The sequence below is a fragment of the Carcharodon carcharias genome, chromosome 9 (genome assembly GCF_017639515.1).
Source record: "Carcharodon carcharias isolate sCarCar2 chromosome 9, sCarCar2.pri, whole genome shotgun sequence".
In the NCBI taxonomy this organism is placed as follows: Eukaryota; Metazoa; Chordata; class Chondrichthyes; order Lamniformes; family Lamnidae; genus Carcharodon; species Carcharodon carcharias.
The window spans coordinates 69,437,875-69,461,897 of record NC_054475.1 but is presented as its reverse complement, the minus strand read 5'-3'; the positions used below and the strand labels follow the sequence as shown (position 1 = coordinate 69,461,897).

Below are 24,023 nucleotides of genomic sequence, written 5' to 3'. Positions count from 1 at the left end.
GAGGGCAGTGGGGTGAGCGGCTGGCGGGGCGAGTGGATCAGGAGCGGGGCAGGGGGTGAGCGCCTCTGGGGAGGGCGGAGGGATGAACAGCTGGCAGGGCAGCGGGATGAGTGGCTCAGGAGCGGGGCGGGGGGGGTGAGCAGCTCGGTGGGGCGGCGGGGGGGTGTGTGAGCGGCTCGGCGGGGGGATAGGTTGAGTGCCCCTGGGGGGGCAGTGGTGTGGTGAGCGCCACTGGGGTGGGGGCAGGGGTGTGGCGAGCGCCTCTGTGGGGCGGGGAGGTGAGTAGGGCTGGGGGTGGGCGGGGTGGTGTGATGAGGCATTCTGGGGGGTAGCGGGGGGTGAGTGGTTCTGGGGGTGGAGCTTGGGTGAGTGCCTCTGTGGGGCGGGGCGGGGGGGAGCGGCTCGGGGGTGCGCGGCGGGGGGGGTGAGTGGCTCAGGGGCGGGGGGTGAGCGGCTCTGTGAGGTCAAGGGGATGAGCAGCTGTGGGGTGCGAGGCAGGAGGCCCCGCCAGCCGCTCCCCCCTGCCCTCCAAAAGGCACTCACCCAGCTCTGGGGGGTGGGGTTTTGAGAGACGCTGGTAGGGGTGGACAGGCAGGTTAAGCTTCAGCCTGGCATGGAGAGAGACTGGAGAGGAGGGGAGAAACTGCAGATCGGGGAGACTGCGCACGAGTGGGGTTGAGGGGGGGAAGTGGGGAAATGGGAAGGAGCCAAGATGGGGAGACTGCAGGCTGGTTGGGGGATGGTGGCATAGAGCTGATGAAGGACATTTTTTAGGGCTCTCATCAGAAAATCATTCTTTACGTGCAGGTGGAATGGGTTATCAGGAATTATAATTTAGGCCAAAACCCTCAACTCACATTAAGATAAAATGCTAAAGGTAGACAGCTGGCTGGATGAGATTGGTCTCGAGAGACAAGATCCCAAGAGGTTACATCATTCCTTCCAATGTATTTCACTGTCTGAATGGGAAGTGATCTCCTAAACAGAATCCCACCATGCTTATAAAAAAAATCCCCAAAATGACCAAGAATGGCATCTGAACTACATAGCTTGTTGTGGGAGCAGATTGACAATAATACTTTCCATTTTACAATGTGAAAAGACTGCTGTTAATATTTTATGTGCATGTATACTGATCCTGTGTTTTAATTACAGGCGTATCTAACAGATTACCTCCGTCAGTTTGCACAGCAGCCCTGCTACACACCATTTTCTGATCACCTCAATGAAAAGGAGAAGAGAGTTTTACGCTCAATAGGCATTTAAGATAACCTGGAAGAGACACAATACCCCCACATTTACTGGGTCATTGACTGACACTGAGGTCAGTCATTGTTAATACTGCCTCCTTCTGCGCCAGCTGCTCATTTTACGGGGAGAGAAATCAGATTTCATCGTAGCCTTTTTCCATCATGACTCCAAGCAATAACTGCAGAGGCCTGACTGAAGATCAGTGGTTTCATCCAAGGAAGCACACATGCTTGTCAAAGTTTCTGCAGCTGTGCTGTTGGGGACTGGAGGAAGCCTGTGCGGTGAAGCAGGTTCCTTTCATGAGGCAGTACTGTCATTCTTCAACCTGCAGGATACATAGGAGCAGCCCTGGTTAAACACACTATTTTTGCTACAGAACACAAAACATTAAGTTACACGATGCACTTAAAGAAGTGGAATGAAGATTCAAGCTTTGTGAAACATTTTGTTTTGCAGTTCTCCTGATATTTGTCCTGAAGTGTTCCTACTGAGAGTTGCTCCATTACTGGAGTGATAAAAGGAGTAAATTGAGCAGTGGCAGATGTAATTCTGAGCAAGTTCTGAGATAGTTACGGCCTGGTTGCTCTTTAGGATGAGATTTGGTTTGTCTGGGACACTTGTCTGTTCTGTTTCCATTCAGGGAAGAGAAACAAAATAAAATACAATAAAAGGAGTTGGATTTTGTGATCTCGTTCATCTAGGACTGCTGCAGAGTGGGCCTTGATGCTGGAGAATTCCTGGAACCATATTGTCTGGGACTAGAAACATTTCTTACACACAGGTATTCTTTCTCCTCTGTTACGATCAGAACTGCCACTCAACCCTTTTTGTAAGGGAACGTGGAACTTTAGACTTCAGAATAAAGCATCTGATGAACTAGATGGGCCAAGCTTCTATTAAACACACAGTTTGTCTCATTGGGAGCTGAAAGTCTAGTTGAAATTGACTTTTTGTTCTTAATATGAGAGATGAAGTAAGAGGAGTGAGGGGGAGGTAGAGTGGGGCAGTGAGGGTGGGAAAGAGGGAGTAGAGGGGGAATGAGGGTAGGGAGTTTGGGGGGAGGAAGTGAGGATGGGACGAGGAGGTGCAGATGGGGGGGAGGGGGGAGGGGGAACAAGGGATGAGGGAGAGGGTGGATGAGGGGCAAGACCCGGGTGGGGGGGAGACAAGGGATGGGGAAGACGGGAGGGGGGACAAGGGATGGGGGAAGACGGGGGAGTGGGGACAAGGGATTGGGGGAGGGGGAAACAAGGGATGGGGAAGGCGGGGGAAGGGGGTCAAGGGATGGGGAAGGCGGGACAAGGGATTGGGGGAGGGGGGACAAGGGATGGGGGTAAGGCGGGGGAGGGGTACAAGGGATGGGGAAGGTGGGGGAGGGGGGACAAGGGATGGGGGAAGGTCGGGGAGAGGGAAGACGGAGGGGGGACAAGGGAATGAGGAAGACGGAGGGGGGACAAGGGAGTAAGGACAGGATAGGAGGAGGATGGGGAAGGGGGAGGGAGTAGGGATGGGAGAGGGACTTTGGACCTGAGAGGGAAAAGGAAGAAGGGGTGGGCTTGAATTTTTGCGTATAGTCTGGAATTTTTTTACAAACCGTCTAACTTGTACTTGTATGGGCAATCTGCTAGTTTTTGGAGTTCTTGTGGGGTTTGGTCGGTGGGTTTCATATATATTAGAAATCTCAAATGTATAATGTAATCATGCAACACACACACTGATATGACATGAGGATTTGGCTCCCAGCTCTTGAACAACAGGGGGGATGATTGTTTGGACTGGTGATTTCATATATTATGAACTTATCCAATGCTTGAAGTTGCATTTCATGCGACAGGAAAGGCAGTGTTTCAGCTGTTGAGGTAGTCTCTGAAGAAATGATCTCCTCAGTGATCCCTGTAGGCTGTTTTCTTCTCACCTCTCTAACTAATGCTGAAATGACCTACATGTGTTTCTACACTTCACTGTGCAGTGTGTTGGAGATATTTTAGACAGATTTGATTAGGCACTGTGTAAGTGTTGTCTGAAATATCAGACTATCAGCTGTTCACAGAACAGAGGCTCCCTGACACGAGTGATGTAGAAGATACCACCCACTGAAATTAGTGATGAAGCTGCCTAGGAATTAGGGATTGCTTTTATTACTGTGATATTAAACTGAATTTTAATTAAAAAAAAATTCAAAAATGAATTCTACTCACCCTTTTTTCTTTTCAGTTAATTCCTGTTCCCTCTTGTTGCAGTGATTTATTCTACTTAACCATTTACATTTCTCTCTCTTAACTTTGTAAATGTGCTTTGCCTTTGCTCCATTTCCATTTTGGAGGTGGAAATAACTCGAAAAAGATTGGGCTTTCATTGGTTCTAAGTTTGCTCCAAGTTTTTTCGGCCAGTTATAAGCCTGAAAAGTTTTCCCACCAGGGTGCTGGAGCAGTCTTGGTTACTCAAGGTTACCTGAATGGCTGCTGTGGAAAATAAAAAATGGCAGTAGTGCCATTGCCAGTGCAATGGAGCAATGTCTTTGATATCATTGCTGCTCACTCTTGTAATGAATTTGAGCTTTGTTCCCTCTGTCTCTCTGTGATCTGTCATTTGTTCTTCATTTGCAATGCTTTTCCTGTCCTTGTTGCTCCAACTCTAGTTGAAACTCTTTCACTTTTTCTTCAATCACTAATCCTGAAAATTTTAATCTAGGTAATTTTTAAATCTCAAGTTTCTGTCCTGTTTAATTTTAAACCTCGGAATCACTTCATGACTAGTAGCTCAATGTCCAGGGTACTGCCACCTAGCCACTGCCTTAAGTGTTCTGAGTGCTTAGGACTGTCAGTACTGATAGTACTGTTAGATACTGATCTAACTGTACAAAATGTATCATGTCTGCTACTCCAACAAACATTTGGTGAGATGGAGCCAGATACAAATCGTTAAGATGTATCTTCACAGTACGTTACTCGTACAGAGCAACTAATTCGATCAGTATAATTTATGTTGGTATTAATATAAAATAATGAACACATTACTCTATCTCACAAAGTGGAATGTCTTGCTTGACTTCTAACTGCTTCCCTGCATTTTAACCATGTTGCAGCCTTTCCTGGGCCTGATTGCATTAAAAAACCCAAATGACTGCCTGAGTCTGTGTTTTTATATCCTTATTTTTATGACTGAAAGGAACCAGAGACAACCAAATGGAAAAGACTTACAAATCAAGTTTTTTTTTAATTACACACTTTGAAAAATGATCACCATGTGACTCATTAGTTTAAAAACATAATTAGAAGCAGGAGGAATAGGTCATACAGCCCCTTAAGCTAGACCCGCAATTCAATAAACACACGGCTGAACAAATACATCAGCTTCACTTTCCTGTCCTAACCCCACATCCCTTCGTTTCTTTTAGTGCCCAAAACACTAACAATTTCAGTATTAAATATATTCAACAATTGAGCATCCAAAGCTTCCAGTGATTTACATCCACTGAATTAAGAAATTTCTTCACATTTAGTCCTAAATAGCCAACCCTTTATACTGAGACCATGACCCTTTCTAGACTCTCCAGCAAGGGAAACCCAATTAAAACACTACTGCGTCCTGCTCTTAGCTGCTAAAGCTGCACACTACTGCAGGATCACCCTGGAATGCAAAGATACCCCACTCCCCTGCCACTTTTCTCTACTGCAAACCTTTTTAAACTCACTTCTAACACTAAGTGCAAGGAGCTCATAAACTTCTGTGTCACTAAGATCGAGACAATCTGATCAGCTGTCTCTGCCATGTTCGTTCCCCCCCCCCAACCTCCCACTAGGCCAGATCCTTTAATGTTGCTGCCTCTCACTCCACCCAAGCTTTGAACTCTTATCTTTCTCTAGTTTCTCTTCTATCTCCCCATATGCCTTCTCTGAGATCTTGTCCATGATGCCCACCTCCTGCTCCCTCGATCCTATTCTCACTAAACTGCTGATCACCCAACTTCCCCTCCTGTTTCCCATGTTAGCCGACAGTTCAATAAAAGCAAAATACTGTGGATGCTGGTAATCTGAAACCAACAAAATGCTGGAAAAACTCAGCAGGTCTAGCAGCATCTGTGGAGAGAGAAACAGAGTTAATGTTTTGAGTCCGTATGGCCCTATGGACTCGAAATGATAGCCCTGTTTTTCTCTCCACAGATGCTGCTAGGCCTGCTGAGTTTCCCAGCATTTTCTGTTTTTGTATCATTCACTGTCTTCAGGTGTTGTACCTCTCTCCTTTACATCTGCCGTCACTGCCAAAAATCAACCTTGACTTTCTTTGTCATTGCAAACCCTTGCATTGTCTCCAATGTTCCCTTTTTCTCCCAAGTCCTTGGAAACGTAATGGCACCCCAAATCTGTTCCCATCTTTGCCGGTACTCCATGTTTGAATCCCGTCAATCAGGTTTCTGCCCTGCCACAAAAGCCATCTTATGTGACTGTGACGAAGGTGAACTTTCCCTCCTTGCCCTTCTCAAGGTGTCTACAACCTTTGATGTTGTTGATCATACCATCATCTTCCAACTCCTCTTCACTGTCCAGCTGCTCTCACCTGATTCCATTTCTATCTGTTTAATTGTAGCCAGAGTATCACTTGCAATGACTTATCTTCCTGCTCCCACATCATTAGTCCTGGTATCCCCTAAGGACCTATCCTTGGCTTGTCTGATATCCAGTACTGGATGACTAGTCATTTCCAACAATTAAATATTGGGAAGACTGAAGCCATTGTTTTTGTTCCCCGCCTCCAAATCATTTCCTAGCTACCAACTCCATCCTTCTCCTTGGCAACAGTCAGATTATTAAGCCAGTCTGTTTGAACCATGGTGGCACATTTGATCCTGAGTTGAGCTTCTGACCTCATATTCATGCCATCACCAAGACTGCATATTTCCACCTCCATAACATCACCCAGCTTCACCCTGTCTCAGCTCATCTTTTGCTGAAACCTTCATTCAAGCCTTCGTAACTTGTAGGTTCAACTGTTCCAATGCACTCCTGGCTGATTTTTGTGAACATGAGGTTATTCAAAATTCTGCTACCTTTTTCTTAATGCACAGCAAGTTCATTTCCTTAATGCCCCTGTGCTCAGTTACCTACACTCGTTCCTAGTCAAGCAATGTCATGATTTTAAAATTTCATCCTTGTTTTCAAATCCTTCCATGGCCTCACTTCTCACTATCTCTAATCTCCATCAGCCCAACAACCCTCTTAAGATCTCTGCCCTTTTCTAATTCTGGCTTCTTGCAAATCCTCAATTTTAATCGCTCAACCATGGTGACTGTGGCTTCAGTTGCCTAGACAAGAATGATCCCTACGCCTCTCTACCTTTCTTTCCTCCTTTAAGCACCTACCTCTGACCAAGCTTTCGGTCATCTGGCTGAATATCTCCTTGTGTGGATTGGTGTGATACTTTGTTTTCTAATGTTCCTGTGAAATATCTTCCAAACTCCAGAGTATAGATGTATTCTACTCTACCTCTCCTCATAGGACAGTTTTTAATTCTAGGAATTAATCTAGTATACCTAAGGCAAGTCCTTCCTTGGGTAAGGGGACTAAAACTGTACTGAAAGAGGCCACTCAGCCTATCAAGTCAATGCTGGTTCTCTGTGGAGCAATTCAGTCAGTCCTATTTCTCCACTCTATCCCCATAGCCCTGCAGGTTTATTTCCTTCAAGTGCCCATCCAACTCTGTTTTGAAATCATTCATCATCTGTTTCCACCATCTCATGGGCAGCGAGTTCCAGGTCATGACCGCTCACTGTCTACAAAAGTTCCTTCTCACGTTCCCCCTGCTTCTCTAGCCAAAACCTTAGGTTCAGCATGATGTTCCTGCTTTTGCGCTCAATACCTCTTTATGAAGTCCAAAATCCAATATGCTTTACTAACCTCTCTTATTATCTGCTGCCACTTTCAAAGGTCCCTCTATTGCTACACACTTTAGATCTGTGCCGTTTAGTTTATATGGCCTCCCTTCTGCCAAAAATGTATCACCACACACTTCTCTCTTATTCTCAGCCTATCATGTTGCATTTGATTGGTATCATCCTCGGTTTGCCACACCAAGTTTGGTATCATTGGCAAATTTTGAAATTTTACTCAATTCCAATATCCAAGTCATTTACTTATATCAAAAAAGCAGTGGTCCTAGCACTGATGCTTGGGAAACATCACTGTGTACCCTCCCCCGGTCTGAAAAATAACCATTAAACATAACTTGCTATTTTCTGTCCTTAAGCTAATGTTTTTTTTTATCTGAGCTGACACTGACCCTCCTATTCCATGAGCCTCAATGTTTTAACCAGCTTTTTACGTGGTATTTTGTCAAACACTTCCTTAAAATCCATATAGACAACAGTGACCACATTGCCTTCATCAATGTTCTCTGTTACTTAAAAAACTTCAATTAGGTTACATAGAAACTAAGAGCAGGAGTAGGCCATTCGGCCCTTCGAGCCTGCTCTGCATTCATTATGATCATGGCTGATCATCCAACTCAATAGCTTGTTCCTGCTTTCTCCCTATACCCTTTGATCCCTTTTGCCCCAAGAGCTATATATAACTCCTTCTTGAAAGGTTAGTCAGGAGCAATCTTACAAATCCATGTTGGGTCTCCTTAATTAATTCAAACTTGTCCAAGTGCCTGTTATCTTTTTTTCCCCTGATTAATATTTCTAAAACCTTACCTACCACTGATGTTAAACTGACCAGCCTGTAGTTACCAGAACTGTCCTTCCATCCTTTCTTGAACAAGGGTACCACATTTGCCACTTTCCCATTCTCTTACACCTCCCCCATATTTAGGGAAGTTTGTAAGATTATGATGAACCCTTCCTCTATCTCCATTCCCACTCCTCCCTTAGTAACCTGGGATGCAAGCCACCCAGAGTAGACAACTTATCCACTCTGCATAAACAGCCTTTCCAGTACATCCAGCCTATCAATTTCCACCCAATCTCTGCTTCTACCAACATTTTGTCAGCTTCCTCTTAGTTAATAAACACTGATACAAAGGGCTCGTTAAGTATTCTAGCTTTGCCTTGTGGTCTAAGCATTTTTCACATTGTTTTTAATAAGTCCCATCGCTAATTCTCTTATTAATTCACTTACTGTTATACTGACACCAATTGAAGTTTTGAATTTCCTGGCCCTTAGTTTAAACCAATGCTCTAGAGGGCAAAAGAGATACTCACCAACCAATCACTTATCTGCTTTCCTATGATGTCTCACTTTTTCCCCTTTTTTCAAAACTTGATTCAACAAAATTCAACAATAGGTATACTGTTTTAGATACTGTTGGTGGGGACGAGTTGTGGTGGTCGCGTCTCTGGCACCAAGACTGGACCCTCAGCTCAGAAAGGAGGGGAGGGAAAAGAGGAGAGCAGTAGTGATAGGGGATTCGATAGGGGGACAGATAGGAGGTTCTGTGGGAGAGATTGAGAATCCCGGATGGTCTGTTGCCTCCCTGGTGCCAGGGTCCGCGATATCTTGGATCGAGTTCTCAGTATTCTCAGGAGGGAGGGTGAGCAGCCAGATGTCGTGGTCCATGTAGGGACCAATGACGTGGATAGGAAGGAGGAGGAGGTCCTGCAAAGAGAGCTTAGGGAGTTAGGTGCAAAGTTGAAGGACAGGACCTCCAGGGTTATGATCTCAGGAGTGCTACCCGTGCCACGTGATAGTGAGGCTAGAAATAGGAAGATGATGCAGCTAAATACATGGCTAAGGAGATGGTGCAGGAGGGAGGGCTTCATGTTTCTGGACAATTGGGCTCTGTTCCAGGAAAGATGGGACCTGTTCCGACACGACAGTTTGCACCTGAACTGGAGGGGGACTAACATCCTTGCGGGTAGGTTTGCTAGTGCTGCTCCGGGGGGTTTAAACTAGATTTGCAGGGGGAGGGGAACCAGAGTGTTAGAGCAGATAGTGAGGTGGAGGAGGATAAAGGTCAAGCGAGGAATGCATGTATAGACAAAAATCAAGGGTCTGTATGTGATAGAAATGTTCTCAGGTGCATCTATTTCAATGCAATGCAAGCAGTATTGTCGGAAAGGCAGATGAGCTTAGAGCGTGGATTGGCACATGGGATTACGACATTATTGCTATTAGTGAGACTTGGTTGCAGGTGGGGCAGGACTGGCAGCTCAATGTTCCAGGATTCCGTTGTTTCAGACGTGATAGAGGGGGAGGGATGAAAGGGGGAGGAGTGGCATTACTAGTCAGGGAAAATATCACAGCTGTGCGTAAGCAGGACAGCCCGGAGGGCTTGTCTACAGAGGCCATGTGGGTGGAGCTGAGGAACGGAAAAGGTGTGATCACACTAATAGGGTTGTATTATAGACCGCCCAATAGTCAGAGAGAATTGGAGGAGCAAATCTGTAGAGAGATAGCAGACCGATGTAAGAAACAGAAAGTTATGATAGTAGGAGATTTTAACTTTCCACTGGGATTGACTGGGATTCCCATACTGTAAAAGAGCTGGATGGCTTGGAGTTTGTCAAATGTGTTCAGGAAAGTTTTCTAAATCAATATATAGAGGTACCAACGAGAGAGGATGCAATACTTGATCTATTAGGGAACCAGACAGGTCAGGTGACAGAAACATGTGTAGGTGAACATTTTGGGTCCAGTGACCACAATGTCATTAGTTTTAAGCTAATTATGGTTAAGGATAGGTCTGGTCCTCGACTTGAGATTCTAAATTGGAGAAAGGCCAATTTTGTGGAAATGAGAAAGGATCTAGGAAGAGTGGATTGGCATTAGTTGTTTTCTGGCAAGGATGTGTTCAGTAAGTGGAAGGCATTCAAAGGCGAAATTTTGAGAGTGCAGAGTTTGCATGTCCCTGTCAGGATTAAAGGCAAAGTTAACAGGCATAGGGAACCTTGGTTTTCAAGGGATATTGGCGATCTGGTTAAGAAGAAGAGAGAGATGTATAGCAGGTATAGGCAACAAGAAGCAAATGAGGTACTTGTAGAGTATAGAAAATGTAAGAAAATACTAAAAAAGGAAATCAGGAAGGCAAAAAGAAGACATGAGGTTACTTTGGCAGATAATGTGAAGGTAAACCCAAAGGGTTTCTACTAGTATGTTAAGAGTAAAAGGATAGTAAGGGACACCATTGGTCCCCTTGAAGATCAGAGTGGTCGTCTGTGGAGCTTCACGAGATGGGGGAGATCTTAAACAGTTTTGTTGCATCAGTATTTACTCAGGAAACTGGCATAGTATATAAGGAAGGAAGGGAAACAAGCAGTAGTTTCATGGAACATATAGAGATTAAAGAGGAGGAGGTGCTTGCTGCCTTACAGCGAATAAAGGTAGATAAATCCCCCGGGCCTGACATGATATTCCCTTGGACCTTGAGGGAGACTAGTGTAGAAATTGCAGGGGCCCTGGCAGAAATATTTAAAATGTCCTTAGCCACGGGTGAGGTGCTGGAAGATTGGAGGGTAGATCATGTTGTTCCGTTGTTTAAAAAAGGCTCCAAAAGTAAACCTGGTAATTATAGGCCAGTGAGCCTGACGTCAGTAGTAGGTAAATTATTGGAAGGTGTTCTGAGAGATTGGATATATAATTGTTTGGACAGCCAAGGGCAGATTAAGGATAGCATGGCTTTGTGCGTGGTAGGTTGTGTTTAATGAGCCTTGTAGAGTTTTTCGAGGGGGTTACCAAGAAAGTGTATGAAGGAAAGGCTGTGGATGTTGTCTACATGGACTTTAGTAAAGCCTTTGACAAGGTCCCACATGGGAGGTTAGTTCAGAAGGTTCAGACACTTGGTATCCATTGGAGAGGTTGTAAACTGGATTTGAAATTGGCTGTGTGGGAGAAGACAGAGAGTGGTAGTGGATGATTGCTTCTCAGACTGGAGGTCTGTGACTAGTGGTGTACCTCAGGGATCTGTGCTGGGACCATTGTTGTTTGTTGTCTATATCAATGATTTGGATGATAATGTGGTGAATTGGATCAGCAAGTTTGCTGATGACACTAAGATTGGAGGCATTGTGGACAGCGAGGAAGGCTTTCAAAGCTTGCAGAGAGATCTGGACCAACTGGAAAAATGGACCAGAAAATGGCAGATGGAACTTAATGCGGAAAAGTGTGAGGTGTTACATTTTGAAAGGTCAAACCAAGGTAGGACATACAGAGTAAATGGTAGGACACGGAGGAGTGTGGAGGATCAAAGGGATTTGGGAGTTCAGATAATAGTTCCCTGAAAGTGGCGTCACAGGTAGACACGGTTGTAAAGAAAACTTTTGGCATACTGGCCTTCATAAATCAAAGTATCGAGTACAGGAGTTGGGATGTTATGGTGAGGTTGTATAAGACATTGGTGAGGCCAACTTTGGAGTATTGTGTGCAGTTCTGGTCACCTAACTACAGGAAGGATATCGGTAAGATTGAGAGAGTGCAGAGAAGATTTACTAGGATGTTGCCGGGTCTTAAGGAGTTGAGTTACAGGGAAAGATTAAATAGGTTAAGACTTTATTCCTTGGAGCGGAGAAGAATGAGGGGAGATGTGATAGAAGTTTACAAAATTATGAGGAGTATATACAGAGTAAATGCGAGTAGGCTCTTTCCACTTAGATTAGGAGAGATAAACACGAGAGGATATGGCTTTAGGGTGAAAGGGGAAAGGTTTAGGGGGAACATTAGGGGGAACTTCACTCAGAGAGTGGTGAGAGTGTGGAACGAACTACCATCTGACATGGTAAATGCGGGCTCACTCTTAAGTTTTAAGAATAAATTAAATAGATACATGGATGGGAGAGGTCTGGAGGGTTATGGACTAGGTGCAGGTCAATGGGACTAGCAGAATAATATTTTGGCACATACTAGAAGGGCCGAATGCCCTGTTTTCTGTGCTGTAGTGTTCTATGGTTCTAATGGTTTGGCGGTGCCAATTAACTCTGGGTTTCAAGCTTTATTGAAGTGCTCTGATTTCATGGTTCTCCCGCAGGTTCCTCCAGCACCCCCAACCCTGATTGTTCTTTTTTTTTATTAATTTACAGGATGTGGGATAGACCAGCATTTATTACCCATCCTTAATTGCCTTTGAGAAGGTGGTAGTGAGCTGCCTTGTAGATATACCCACAGCGCTGTTAGGGAGCTCCTGAATTTTAACCCAGTGACAGTGAAGGAACAGCGATATATTTCCAAGTCAGGATGGTGAGTGCCTTGGAGGGGAACGTCCAAGTGCTGATGTTCCCATGTGTCTGCTACCCTTGTCCTTCTAGGTGGTAGTGGTCGTGGGTTTGGACGTTGCTTTGGTGAGTTCCTGCAGTGTATCTTGTAGATGGTACACGCTGCTGCCACTGGTGGTGGAGGGAGTGAATGTTTGTGGATGTGGTGCCAATCAAGCAGGCTGCTTTGTCCTGGATAGTGTCAAGCTTCTTGAGTGTTGTTGGACCTGCAATCATCCAGGCAAGTGGAGAGTATTCCATCACACTCCCGACTTGTGCCTTGCAGATGCTGGACAGGCTTTGGGGAGTCAGGAGGTGAAATACTTGCCAAGGATTCCTAGCCATTGACCTCTTGTAGCCACAGTATTTATGTGTCTAGTCCAGTTTCTGGTCAATGGTAACCTCTAGGATGTTGATAGTGAGGATTCAGCAGTGGTAATGCCATTGAATGTTAAGGGGTGATGGTTAGATTCTCCCTTATTGGAGATGGTCATTGCTTGCCACTTGTCAGTCCAAGCCTGGATTATTGTCCAGGTCTTGCTGCATTTGGACATGGACTTCTTCAATATCTGAAAGGTCACAAATGGTGCTGAACATTGAGCAATCATCAGCGAACATCCCCACTTCTGAGCTTATGATGGGGGGGGCGGAGGGAAGGTCATTGATGAAGCAGCTGAAGATGGTCGGGCTGTAGACACTACCCAGAGGAACTCCTACAGTGATGTCCTGGAACTGAGATGACTGACCTCCAACAACCACAACCATCTTCCTTGGTTAGGTATGACTCCAAGCAGCGGAGAGTTTTCCCTTTGATTCCGGTTTTGCTAAGGCTCCTTGATGCCATTTTTAATTTTTATTCTTTTAAGGGATGTAGGTGTTAGGGTTAGGTCAGTATTTATTGTCCATTCCTAATCATGCTTGAGGAGGTGGTAGTGAGCGTTGCAGTCCATGTGATGTAGGAAGGGAGTTCCAGTGAAGGGGCGGGAATATTAGTCCAGGTCAGCATGGTGTTTGGTGTTTGTCTGGTTTTTAGCCAGTCTGGGCACTGTTTGGTACCATATTTGCTTTGCTGGCCAACATTTTTTGCCCATCCCTAATTGCCCTTGAACTGAGAATCTTGCTAGGTTATTTCAAAGGGCAGCTAAGAGTCAACCACATTGCTGTGGATCTAGAGTCACACGTAGGTCAGACCAGGTAAGGTTGAAAAATTTGCTTCTCTAAAGGGCATTAGTGAACCAGCTGGGTTCCATGTGAGATGAGGTGGAATTGAATTCCACCCTGTTGTGATTTGAACCCATGCCTCCAGAGCATTAGCCTCAGCTCAGTGATATTACCACTGTGCCACCATCTCCCCATTACTTCAAAGGCTGGTTTTCATGTTTCCTCCCAACTCTCCCCTCGTCCCTCACTTACCCACAATTTGAACCTTTCCATCATGGACCGCAATGGATCTCTGTGCATGATGATGTCCACCCCACCTGGTGCAGTGTGTTTGGGATTAGTGACCACTTGACACAGACACACACACACACACACACATCACACACACACATCACACACACATCAGATAGTGATCATAACTCCGTTAGATTCAAGGGTTTTATGAAAAGGACAAGGATGGGCCAGAAATCAGAGGTCCAAATTGGGGGAAGGCCGATTTTAATAAGATGAGATATGATTTGGCCAGAGTAGACTTGGAACAGCTACTTTTAGGTAAATCTGCGTCAGAGCAGTGGGACTCATTCAAGAAGGAAATAGGGAGAGTACAGGGCCAACATATTCCAGTAAAGACAAAGGGTGAGACCAACAAATCCAGGGAACCCTGGATGTCAAGGGATATACAGGATTGGATAAAGAGAAAAAGGGAGGCTTATGGCAGATACTGAGGGCTTAAAACAGCAGAAGCCCGAGAGCAGTATAGAATGTTTAGGAACTTAAGAAGGAAATTAGGAGAGCAAAAAGGGGACATGAAAAAACATTGGCAGGTAAAATAAAGGAAAATCCTAAGTTATTTTACAAGTTCATTAAGAGTAAGAGGATAACTAGGGAAAGAGTAGGGCCCACTAAGAACCGTAGTGGCAATTTGTGTGTGGAGCTGGATGACGTAGGTAGGGTTCTAAATGAATACTTTGTGTCAGTGTTCACAAGTAAGAGGGACGACATGGATATGGAAATCAGGCAGAAGGACTGTGATATAATTAAAGAAACTAGCACAGAAAGGGAGGAAGTTCTAAGTGGTCTGGCAGGCTTAAAAGTAGATAAATCTCCAGGCCTAGATGAAATGCCTCCCAGGCTGTTGAATGAGGCAAGGGAGGAGATAGCAGGGGCGCTGGCAATAATTTTCAATACCTCTCTGGCCACAGGAGAGGTGTCAGAGGACTGGAGGACAGCCAATGTGGTACTGTTATTCAAGAAGGGAGGAAGGGAAAAACCAGGGAACTACAGGCCAGTCAGTCTAACCTCAGTGGTGGGGAAAATATTGGAAGCAATTCTGAGGGACAGAATTAATCTGCACTTGGAGAGGCAGGGATTAATCAAGGACAGTCAACATAGCTTTCTTAAGGGGAGGTCATGTCTGATCAATTTGATTGAATTTTTCGAAGAGGTGACCAGGTGTGTAGATGAGGTCAATGCATTTGACGTCTACTTGGACTTCAAGCAAGGCTTTTGATAAGGTCCTGCATGGGAGACTGATAATGAAGGTAAGAGCCCATGGGATCCAAGGCAATTTGGTAAATTGGATCCAGAATTGGCTGAGTGGCAGGAAGCAGAGGGTAATGGTCGAGGGGTATTTTTGTGACTGGATGTCTGTGTCCAGTGGGGTTCCACAGGGATCAGTGTTGGGTCCCTTGCTGTTTGTGGTATATATAAATGATTTAGACTTGAATGTAGGAAGGTTGATCAGTAAGTTCGCAGATGACATGAAAATTGGTGGGGTGGTAGTTAAGAGGATAGTCTTAGATTATAGGAGGATATAGATGGGCTGGTCAGATGGGCTGATCAGTGGCAAATGGAATTTAATCCGGATAAGTCTCAGGTGTTGCACTTGGGCAGGACAAACAAGGCACGGGAATACGCAATGAATGCTAGGACCCCGGGACCCCTGGTGCATGTCCACCAGTCCCTTAAGGTAGATAAGGTGGTTAAGAAGGCATATGGGATACTTGCCTTTATTAGCTAAGGCATAGAATATAAGAGCAGGGGGGTTATGCTGGAACTGTATGAAACGCTGGTTAGGCCAAACTAGAATATTGCATGCAGTTATGGAAACCGCATTATAGGAAGGATGTGATTGCACTAGAGAGAGTGCAGAGGAGATTTACCAGGATGTTGCCTGGCCTGGAGAGTTTTGGTTCTGAGGAGAGATTGGATAAATGGGTTATTTTCCTTGGAGCAGAGGAGATTGAGGGGGGACATGATTGAGGTGTATAAAATGATGAGGGGCATAGATAGGGTAGACAGGAAGGAACTTTTCTTTGGCAATCTCTTCTTTGCCTCCACCAATCACTGGCCCTCTATCCAGCTCTACCTGTTCCACCCCCCTTGACCAGTGTATATTTCATCTCATTTCTCTATTTCTTTAGTTCTGATGAAGAGTCATGTTCCTCTGTCAGATCTGCTGAGTTTTTCCAGCTATTTTTGTTTTAGAATAGTTAGGTACTTGTTTGACCAGCGCACACACGATGGGCCAAAGGGCCTTTTTCTGTGCTGTAGACCTTTCTTACTCTTTGACACTCTGACACACACATTACAGCCAGACACACATAAGCAGATCACACAGACACACATGACAGACATACACAAACACATGCATCAGACAGGCACGGACACACAAATCACAGATTACACACAGGCAGACACAACCAGGTTCCCGAGACCGTCGTGCCCGCGCACTCGCACCCGTACCCGTTGCGGGTTCCCGCGGTCAGGGCGTCTGTCCGGTTCCTCAGGACACCATGGTCCCGGTCCCGCTTTGGGCCGGAGCTGGGCCGCTCCTGGCGACTCTCCTCATCCTCGGAGCGGGTAAGAAAAGAGCGCGGCTTGTGTTCGAGAGGAAGCTCCAAAAATACCCCAAATCCCAGCCTCCGCCCCCCCCCCCCCACGCCAAATACCCCAAATTCCAGCCTCCGCACCCCCCCCCCCCCCCGCCAAATACCCCAAATCACAGCCTCTGGCCCCCAAAATACCCCAAATCAGTCTCCGGTCCCAAAAATACCCCAAATCACAGCCTCCAGCCCCCAAAATAGCCCAAATCACAGCCTTTGCCCCCCCCCCCCCCCCAATACCCCAAATCACAGCTTCCGGCTCCCCAAATCCCAGCCTCTGTCTCCGCCAAATACCCCAAATCCCAGCTTCCAGCCCCCCAGATTCCAGCCCCCGGCCTCCACAAAATGCCCCAAATCCCAGTTTCCGGCCCCAAAAATACCTCAAATCCCAGCCTCCAGCCCCCCAAATCCCAGTCTCCAGCCCCCACAAAATGCCCCAAATCTCAGCCTCCGGCCCCCCAAAACCCAGCCTCCGCCCCCCCCCCCCCCCCCCCAAAAATGCACCAAATCTCAGCCTCCGGCCCCCCAAAATACCCCAAATCCCAACCTCCAGCTCGCCAAAAATGCCCCAAATCCCAGTTTTCGGTCCCAAAAATACCCCAAATCCCAACCTCCAGGTCCCAAAGAAACCCTAACTCCCATCCTCTGGGTCCCAAAAATACCCCAAATCTCAGCCACCGGCCCCAAAATTACCCCAAATCCCAAAACCCGGCTTCCCAATAAAATCCCCAAATACTGCCCAAAGGTCCTCAGCCACTCCACTGGACCCCAAACTCATAAAAAAAAACCCAAATTTTCTCCAACACCACCCCCGGCCTCCAATCCCCCAATATATCCCATGGGGAGGCTGTGGCATAGTGGTATTGTCATTGGACTAGTATTCCAGAGACCCAGTGTAATGCTGGGTTTGAATCCTACCACATCAGATGGTGAAATTTGAATTCAATAATAAACAAAATTTGGAACTGTAAGTCTGATGATGACCACAAAACCATTGCCAATTGTTGTAAAGATCCATCTGAAGGAAATCTGCCATCTTTACCTGGTCTGGCCTATGTGTGACCTCAGACCCACAGCAATATGGTTGACTCTTAAAAATACCCTCTGAACAAGGTCAATTAGGGATGGGCAATAAATGCTGGCCCAACATGAACCAATTAAAAAAACCTAACCCCCCCCTACCGACCCAAATAACCCCAAGCCACCCCCTAAAATCTCCCCAACATGACCTTACTCCCCAGCCCTCAAACCAACTCCCCAAGCACAATCCCCTCTCCAAGGTGGGGAAAGTTCACTTGTGTGGGGTGGGGAGAGTTTAAACTAAATTGGTTGGGGATGGGTAGCATATAGAAATAAAGGAGTCAGAGTTTTGAATAATGCGAGAGTAGTAGTACCAGATCAGATAGGAGTGGACTATGAGAAATACTAATACAGGTTTACACTGGAAGTATATAAACATACAAATTATGATGAATAAAATTGGTGAGCTACAAGCACAGGTAGTCATGTGGGAACATGGTGAAGTGGCAGGAACAGAAACATGGCTTAAAATCAGTGAGGACTGGGTGCTTAGTATTCAAGGATAGAAAGGGCCAGATCTTCCAGTCAGTGGCGATGCTGCACTCATTGCTGCTGCCTGTGGAGATCGGTGCACATGTTCAGCTGGAAATGTTCCAATCCTAGCTCTACCAATGAAGCCCCGACACCGTGATCCAGGAGGTAGCTGGAGAAGAGGAGTGTAGTGCAGAGGACATGCTGCTTTTTATGAGATTAGTTGCTATATTTTTGTAAAAGTTTTAAAGGTCTCAAGTCTTTTAGTGGATGAGGGGCCGTGTAGTGGGATGAGACCAAATGGTTACTTCCCGGTGGTCGGTTTGGGTTAGTGCATATGATTAGGGGTGGGTAGCTGCAATGGTAGATTGAATTACACTGTTAATCACTGAGTTACACCAGAGGTTTTTTAAAAATTCATTCATGGGATGTGGGCTTCACTGGCTGGGCCAGCATTTATTGCCCATCCCTAATTGCCCTTGAGAAGGTGGTGGTGAGCTGCCTTCTTGAACCGCTGCAGTCTATGTAGTGTAGGTACACCCACAGTGCTGTTAGGGAGGGAGTTTCAGGATTTTGACCCAGCAACAGTGGAGGAACGGCCGATATATTTCCAAAACAAAAACAGAATTACCTGGAAAAACTCAGCAGGTCTGGCAGCATCGGCGGAGAAGAAAAGAGTTGACGTTTCGAGTCCTCATGACCCTTCGACAGAACTTGAGTTCGAGTCCAGGAAAGAGCTGAAATATAAGCTGGTTTAAGGTGTGTGTGTGGGGGGCGGAGAGATAGAGAGACAGAGAGGTGGAGGGGGTTGGTGTGGTTGTAGCGACAAACAAGCAGTGATAGAAGCAGATCATCAAAAGATGTCAACAACAATAGTACAATAGAACGCATAGGTGTTAAAGTTAAAGTTGGTGATATTATCTAAACGAATGTGCTAATTAAGAATGGATGGTAGGGCACTCAAGGTATAGCTCTAGTGGGTTTTTTTTTTATTTTATATAATGGAAATAGGTGGGAAAAGGAAAATCTTTATAATTTATTGGGAAAAAAAAAAGAAGGGGGAAACAGAAAGGGGGTGGGGATGGGGGATATTTCCAAGTCAGGATGATGTGTGGCTTGGATGGGAAATCCCAGGTGGTGGCGTTCCCATCCATCTGTTGCCCTTGTCCTCCTAGATGGTAGTGTTTGTGGGTTTGGAAGGTGCTGTCTAAGGAGCCTTGATGAATTCCTGCAGTGCATCTTGTAGATGGTACACACTGCTGCTATTGTGTGTCGGTGGTGGAGGGAGTGAATGTTTGTCGATGTAGTGTCAATCAAGCGGGCTGCTTTGACCTGGATGGTGTCCAGCTTCTTCAATATGTGGGAGCTGTACTTATCCAGGCAAGTGGGGAGCATTCCATCACACTTGTGCCTTGTAGATGGTGGATAGGCTTTGAGGAGTCAGGAGGTGAGTTACTGACTGCAGCATTCCTAGCCTCTGACCTGCTCTTGCAGCCATAGTATTTATGAGGCTAGTCCAGTTCAGTTTCTGATCAATGGTAACCCCCAGTATGTTGATAGGGGAGATTCGGGGATGGTAATGCCATTGAACATCAAGGGGCGATGATTGGATTCTCTTTTGTTGGGGATGGTCATAGCCTGAAACTTGTGTGGCACGAGTGTTACTTGTCACTTGTTAGCCCAAGCCTGGATGCAGGTCTTGCTGCATTTGGACATGGACTGATTCAGCATCTGAGGAGTCGCGAATGGTGCTGAACATTGTGCAGTCATCAGCGAACATCCCCACATTAAACAGTGTAATGTTTCTAGGGGAAGCAAATGGATAAGTAGTGTGATGAAATTGATATTTTTTTATGTGTGAGTTAGGTGTGGAATGACAGTAATTTTGTGGGGGGTGACCTCTGGGTGATTGGAGATTGTAACATTTAATGTACCGAATGTACCCAGCCTGGATTTTGCCTAGGAACAGGGGAAATATTCTGTTGGAGATATTAATAGGTCACACCGATCAGTTCAAGGAGCAGAGCGAACAGGAGACTGTAGGGAGCAGTTGGAGAGGAGATTTGACTCCATACAGCTAATGTGCTGCCGTTAGCTCCCTGCTGCTAAAGGGGCTGGGGCTCAGCAGCTCCAGGAGATGTTGGTAGCTCTGTGCTGTTGGGAGTTGGGGCTCAAGAGAAGCCTTGGAATAGGATTACTCAGTGCACTGAGGAGGTTGCAGATCGGGCAAGATGAGAAGCAGTTGTTGGCAACACTATAGCTGAGAAGCTGGGACCATGCCAGTGTTTTGACACGAGTGTAGCCTGCCCAACACATGGTGGGGGAGGGGGAATCACAGTCTCGGTAGGTGTTCAGTTCAGCTGGAAAAGAAGACTGGACCTGGGAGAAGATTTGATAGAATTCTGGAATAGCATGGCTTTTGGGCTGGGAGTCAGATGAACTCTTTAAAGGAGCAGAGCTAAAAGTCCTCATGAGTAAGACCGAGCTTTAAAGAATTTTTGTGACTCTTTGTGATGACTGATGTCTGGGTGGTTTGCTGAAAAATTCTTGGGATCTGTCTTGGTTGTGTCTTCAATTTAATGTGCAGTTTGTGGTGCTTCCAACCTCAGTTTGTCTGTCAATTCATGTTTACCTCATGTTAATTCTGGAATGTATTAGATAAGTGACATTGATGGTTTGCTTTGCTGACTCTTGGATAGTAAAATTTCCTCTTTGTTTAAAACTATGGAATTTTGTGGCTCTAGTTTCATAGTAAGTAACTGGGATTTCAAATTTTGTTGACTTGAGCAAAAAAAAGTTGCTGGTCCCCAATTTGGGGGCTTTGCCTAGGGTCATAAATTAGGGTCACTTTATGGGATTTCAAAGCCACAGACGGATGAGTGCAGGGACTTGCTGAAGTTGAGGCTAACTGGATCTCTCAGTGAATTGACAGAGTCTAAGGAGCAGTCAGCAACCATGCAGGAAAGATTCTGAAATAAACCAAATGCCCATGTGAAGTTGTCAGACTTGTATAACAGACTGGCAGAATTTCAAAATCAAAACTTTCAACTGGAAAACAGACCTCAATGTGACACTAAAGGTTTAATGACACCTGACACCAAACCGGGAGCACCTGCCAGTGTTGAGACACAGCAGGAATCCAGGCAAGTGGACAGTTCACTAAAAACCATTTTAAACCCTGAGAGAATTGGAATTATGTCCTTCATGAATTGCGTGGAAGACTTTTAAGTACTAGAAAGAAAATAAAAGCCAGAATGAGGAAGCCGTTGACATCACTTGTAAATAATTAAAGAAGCCACATTCTGAATGGGATCGGGAGAACCTGAAAGATCTCACCCAAACAGGAATATAAAACCCTTTAATATGAACATAAAAAACATCTCAGTGATGTTCTTGGAATAGCCAAAAGGGGTTTTGATCAGAAAAGAAATGAGTTGCTGGCACACAAGAAGTCATTTTGAACTTATTGTCTCAAAGTGAGAATTGGCCATGCTTGAGTTTAGAAAATGAACTTAAAAATGAATATCGTCTGCAGCTAAAGAAGAGGACTATGATTTGACTGTGGACTTATCTGAGACATTCTGTTCAGACTTCAAAGAAAGGGTGTAGTAGAAAACACAGGCTCTGAGTTATGACCATTCTATGATGTCTTAATCCTGCTAATTCTACTTTTCACATGTACTTGTTTTTATTTTGATTAAGCTCTCATAACTCTCAATACCATATGTGTAATTATGAAAAATGAAAAGATTATCTGTGCAATATGTAATAAGCTATTTGTTAGAGGTTTATGACGATGACTTGCTGTAAAGAACTGGTATTGTGAAGAAACCTTCATTACAGTAAAGCTTTCTTTTCTCCCAAAGGGTAAGTCGTGTGTTGAAATCTATATTTTTTGAAATTTTTTTTGTGTTAGATGTGGAGCCATGGTAATTTCCTTTGGGGGAGAACTTTGATTAACTGGAGATTGTAACATTTAAGGTACAGAGTGTATCCAGCCTGGATGTCTCAAATTCTGCCTAGGAACAGGGGAAGAGCCCTTTTGGGAGATATTAATAGGTCACATCATCAGTTCAAGGAATGAACAGCAGCCTATAGGGAGCAGACAGAGAGGAAGTTCACCTTCATGCAGCTGAAGTGCTGCCGTTAGCTCCGTGCTGCTGAAGGGGCTAGGGCTTAGTGACGTCCCAGGAGCTGTTGGTAGCTCTGTGCTGTTGGGAGTTGGGGCTCAAGGAAAGCCCTGGAGCAGGATTACTGTGCTGCTGAGGAGATTGTGGCAGAGGATAGACCAGAAGCAGTTGTTGGCAGTATCATGGCTGAGAAGCTGGGACCATACCTGTGTTTTGATGCTGGAGTGTAGCCTGCCCAACACAAGGGTTGGGAATGGGGGCGCAGTGTTGGAAGGTGGTCAGTTCAGCTAGAAAGTAAGACCAAGAAGACTGGATCTGGAACCAGATTTGATAGTAATCTGGAATAGTGTGCCTTTTGGGTTAAGATTGTGAGCAGAACTCTGGTAGATTAGAGCTACAGTTGGCTTGGGTTAGGCTCTTTAAAGGAGCAAAGCTAACATTTCTCATGAGGAAGAAAGAGCTTTAGAGTTTTTGTGACACACACTGATGACTGATGTCCGGGTGGGTTGCTGGAAAATTCATAGGACCTGTCTTGCTTGTGTCTGCCATTTAATATGCAGTTTGTGGTGTGCCTGACCCCAGTTTGTCTCTTAATTCATGTTTACTTCATGTTAATTCTAGAGGTTAAAGTATCAGATAGTTGGTGTTGATAAAAACAAAACAACTGCGGATGCTGGAAATCCAAAACAAAAACAGAATTACCTGGAAAAACTCAGCAGGTCTGGCAGCATCGGCGGAGAAGAAAAGAGTTGACGTTTCGAGTCCTCATGACCCTTCGACAGAACTCAAGTTCTGTCGAAGGGTCATGAGGACTCGAAACGTCAACTCTTTTCTTCTCCGCCGATGCTGCCAGACCTGCTGAGTTTTTCCAGGTAATTCTGTTGGTGTTGATGGTTGACTGGCCTTTGGATAGCAACATTTCTTCTGTTTGTTTAAAACCATGGAATCTTGTCGCTTTATTCTCTGAGTACGTAACTTGGATTTCAAACTTAGTCTACTTTAATTAAAAATAAGTTGCTGGTCCTTAACCAGATCCTAGCAAAACTTGGCGTCTCGTCCAGGGCTTCCTCAGGGCCTCGACACAGAACAGCAACTTAAGTTCAGCGCAAAGCCACTCCTGATACCAGAAGAACAGGTGCATTGTGTTAAAAAGAGGCAGGAAGAAAAGGATAAAAGCAAAAAACTGCAGATGCTAGAAATCCAAAACAAAAACAAAAATACCTGGAAAAACTCAGCAGGTCTGACAGCATCTGCGGAGAGGAATACAGTTAACATTTTGAGTCCGTATGACTCTTGAACAGAAAAAAGGGTGAGGTGGCAGCGCTAATTATGGAAGACAAGATATTGAAAAGAGATGATGTTGTTGAGCGGGTGCAGACAGAATTGATTTGGGTAGAGTCATAGAGTTCTAGAGCACAGAAAAAGACCTTTCGGCCCATCGAGTCTGCATCAGTCAAACAAGTACCTAACTATTCTAACCTCATTTTCCAGCACTAGGCCCATAGCCTTGTACACCATGGCATCGCAAGTGCACATCCAAATACCTCTTAAATATTATGAGGGTTTCTGCCTCTATCACCCTTTCAGACAGTGAGTTCCAGATTCCCACCACCCTCTGGGTGAAAAAATTCTTCCTCACATCCCCTCTAAACCTCCTGCCCCTTACCTTAAATCTATGCCCCCTGGTTATTGATCCCTCCACCAAGGGGAAAAGTTCCTTCCTGTCTACCCTATCTATGCCCCTCATCATTTTATATACCTCAATCATGTCCCCCATCAATCTCCTCTGCTCCAGGGAAAATAACCCCAGCTTATCCAATCTCTCCTCATAACTAAAACTCTCCAGCCCAGGCAACATCCTGATAA

General features: G+C 45.4%; 2 protein-coding genes across 4 annotated transcripts in view; both read left to right on the top strand.

Moving 5' to 3' along the window:
* ipo9 (importin 9) overlaps positions 1-1,924 on the top strand; it is a 141,347-nt gene extending 139,423 nt beyond the window's left edge. For all 3 annotated transcript variants that reach the window (XM_041195955.1, XM_041195954.1, XM_041195956.1), the window contains one exon: positions 1,156-1,924. In XM_041195955.1, coding sequence (XP_041051889.1) covers positions 1,156-1,266 — 111 coding nt within the window. In that variant the 3' untranslated portion in view covers positions 1,267-1,924. The remainder of the gene's footprint in view (positions 1-1,155) is intronic.
* Positions 1,925-16,338: 14,414 nt separating this feature from the next.
* Positions 16,339-24,023, top strand: part of shisa4 (shisa family member 4) — a 64,376-nt gene continuing 56,691 nt past the window's right edge. Inside the window, exon 1 of the mRNA XM_041195869.1 lies at positions 16,339-16,453. Coding sequence (XP_041051803.1) covers positions 16,387-16,453 — 67 coding nt within the window. The 5' untranslated portion in view covers positions 16,339-16,386. The remainder of the gene's footprint in view (positions 16,454-24,023) is intronic.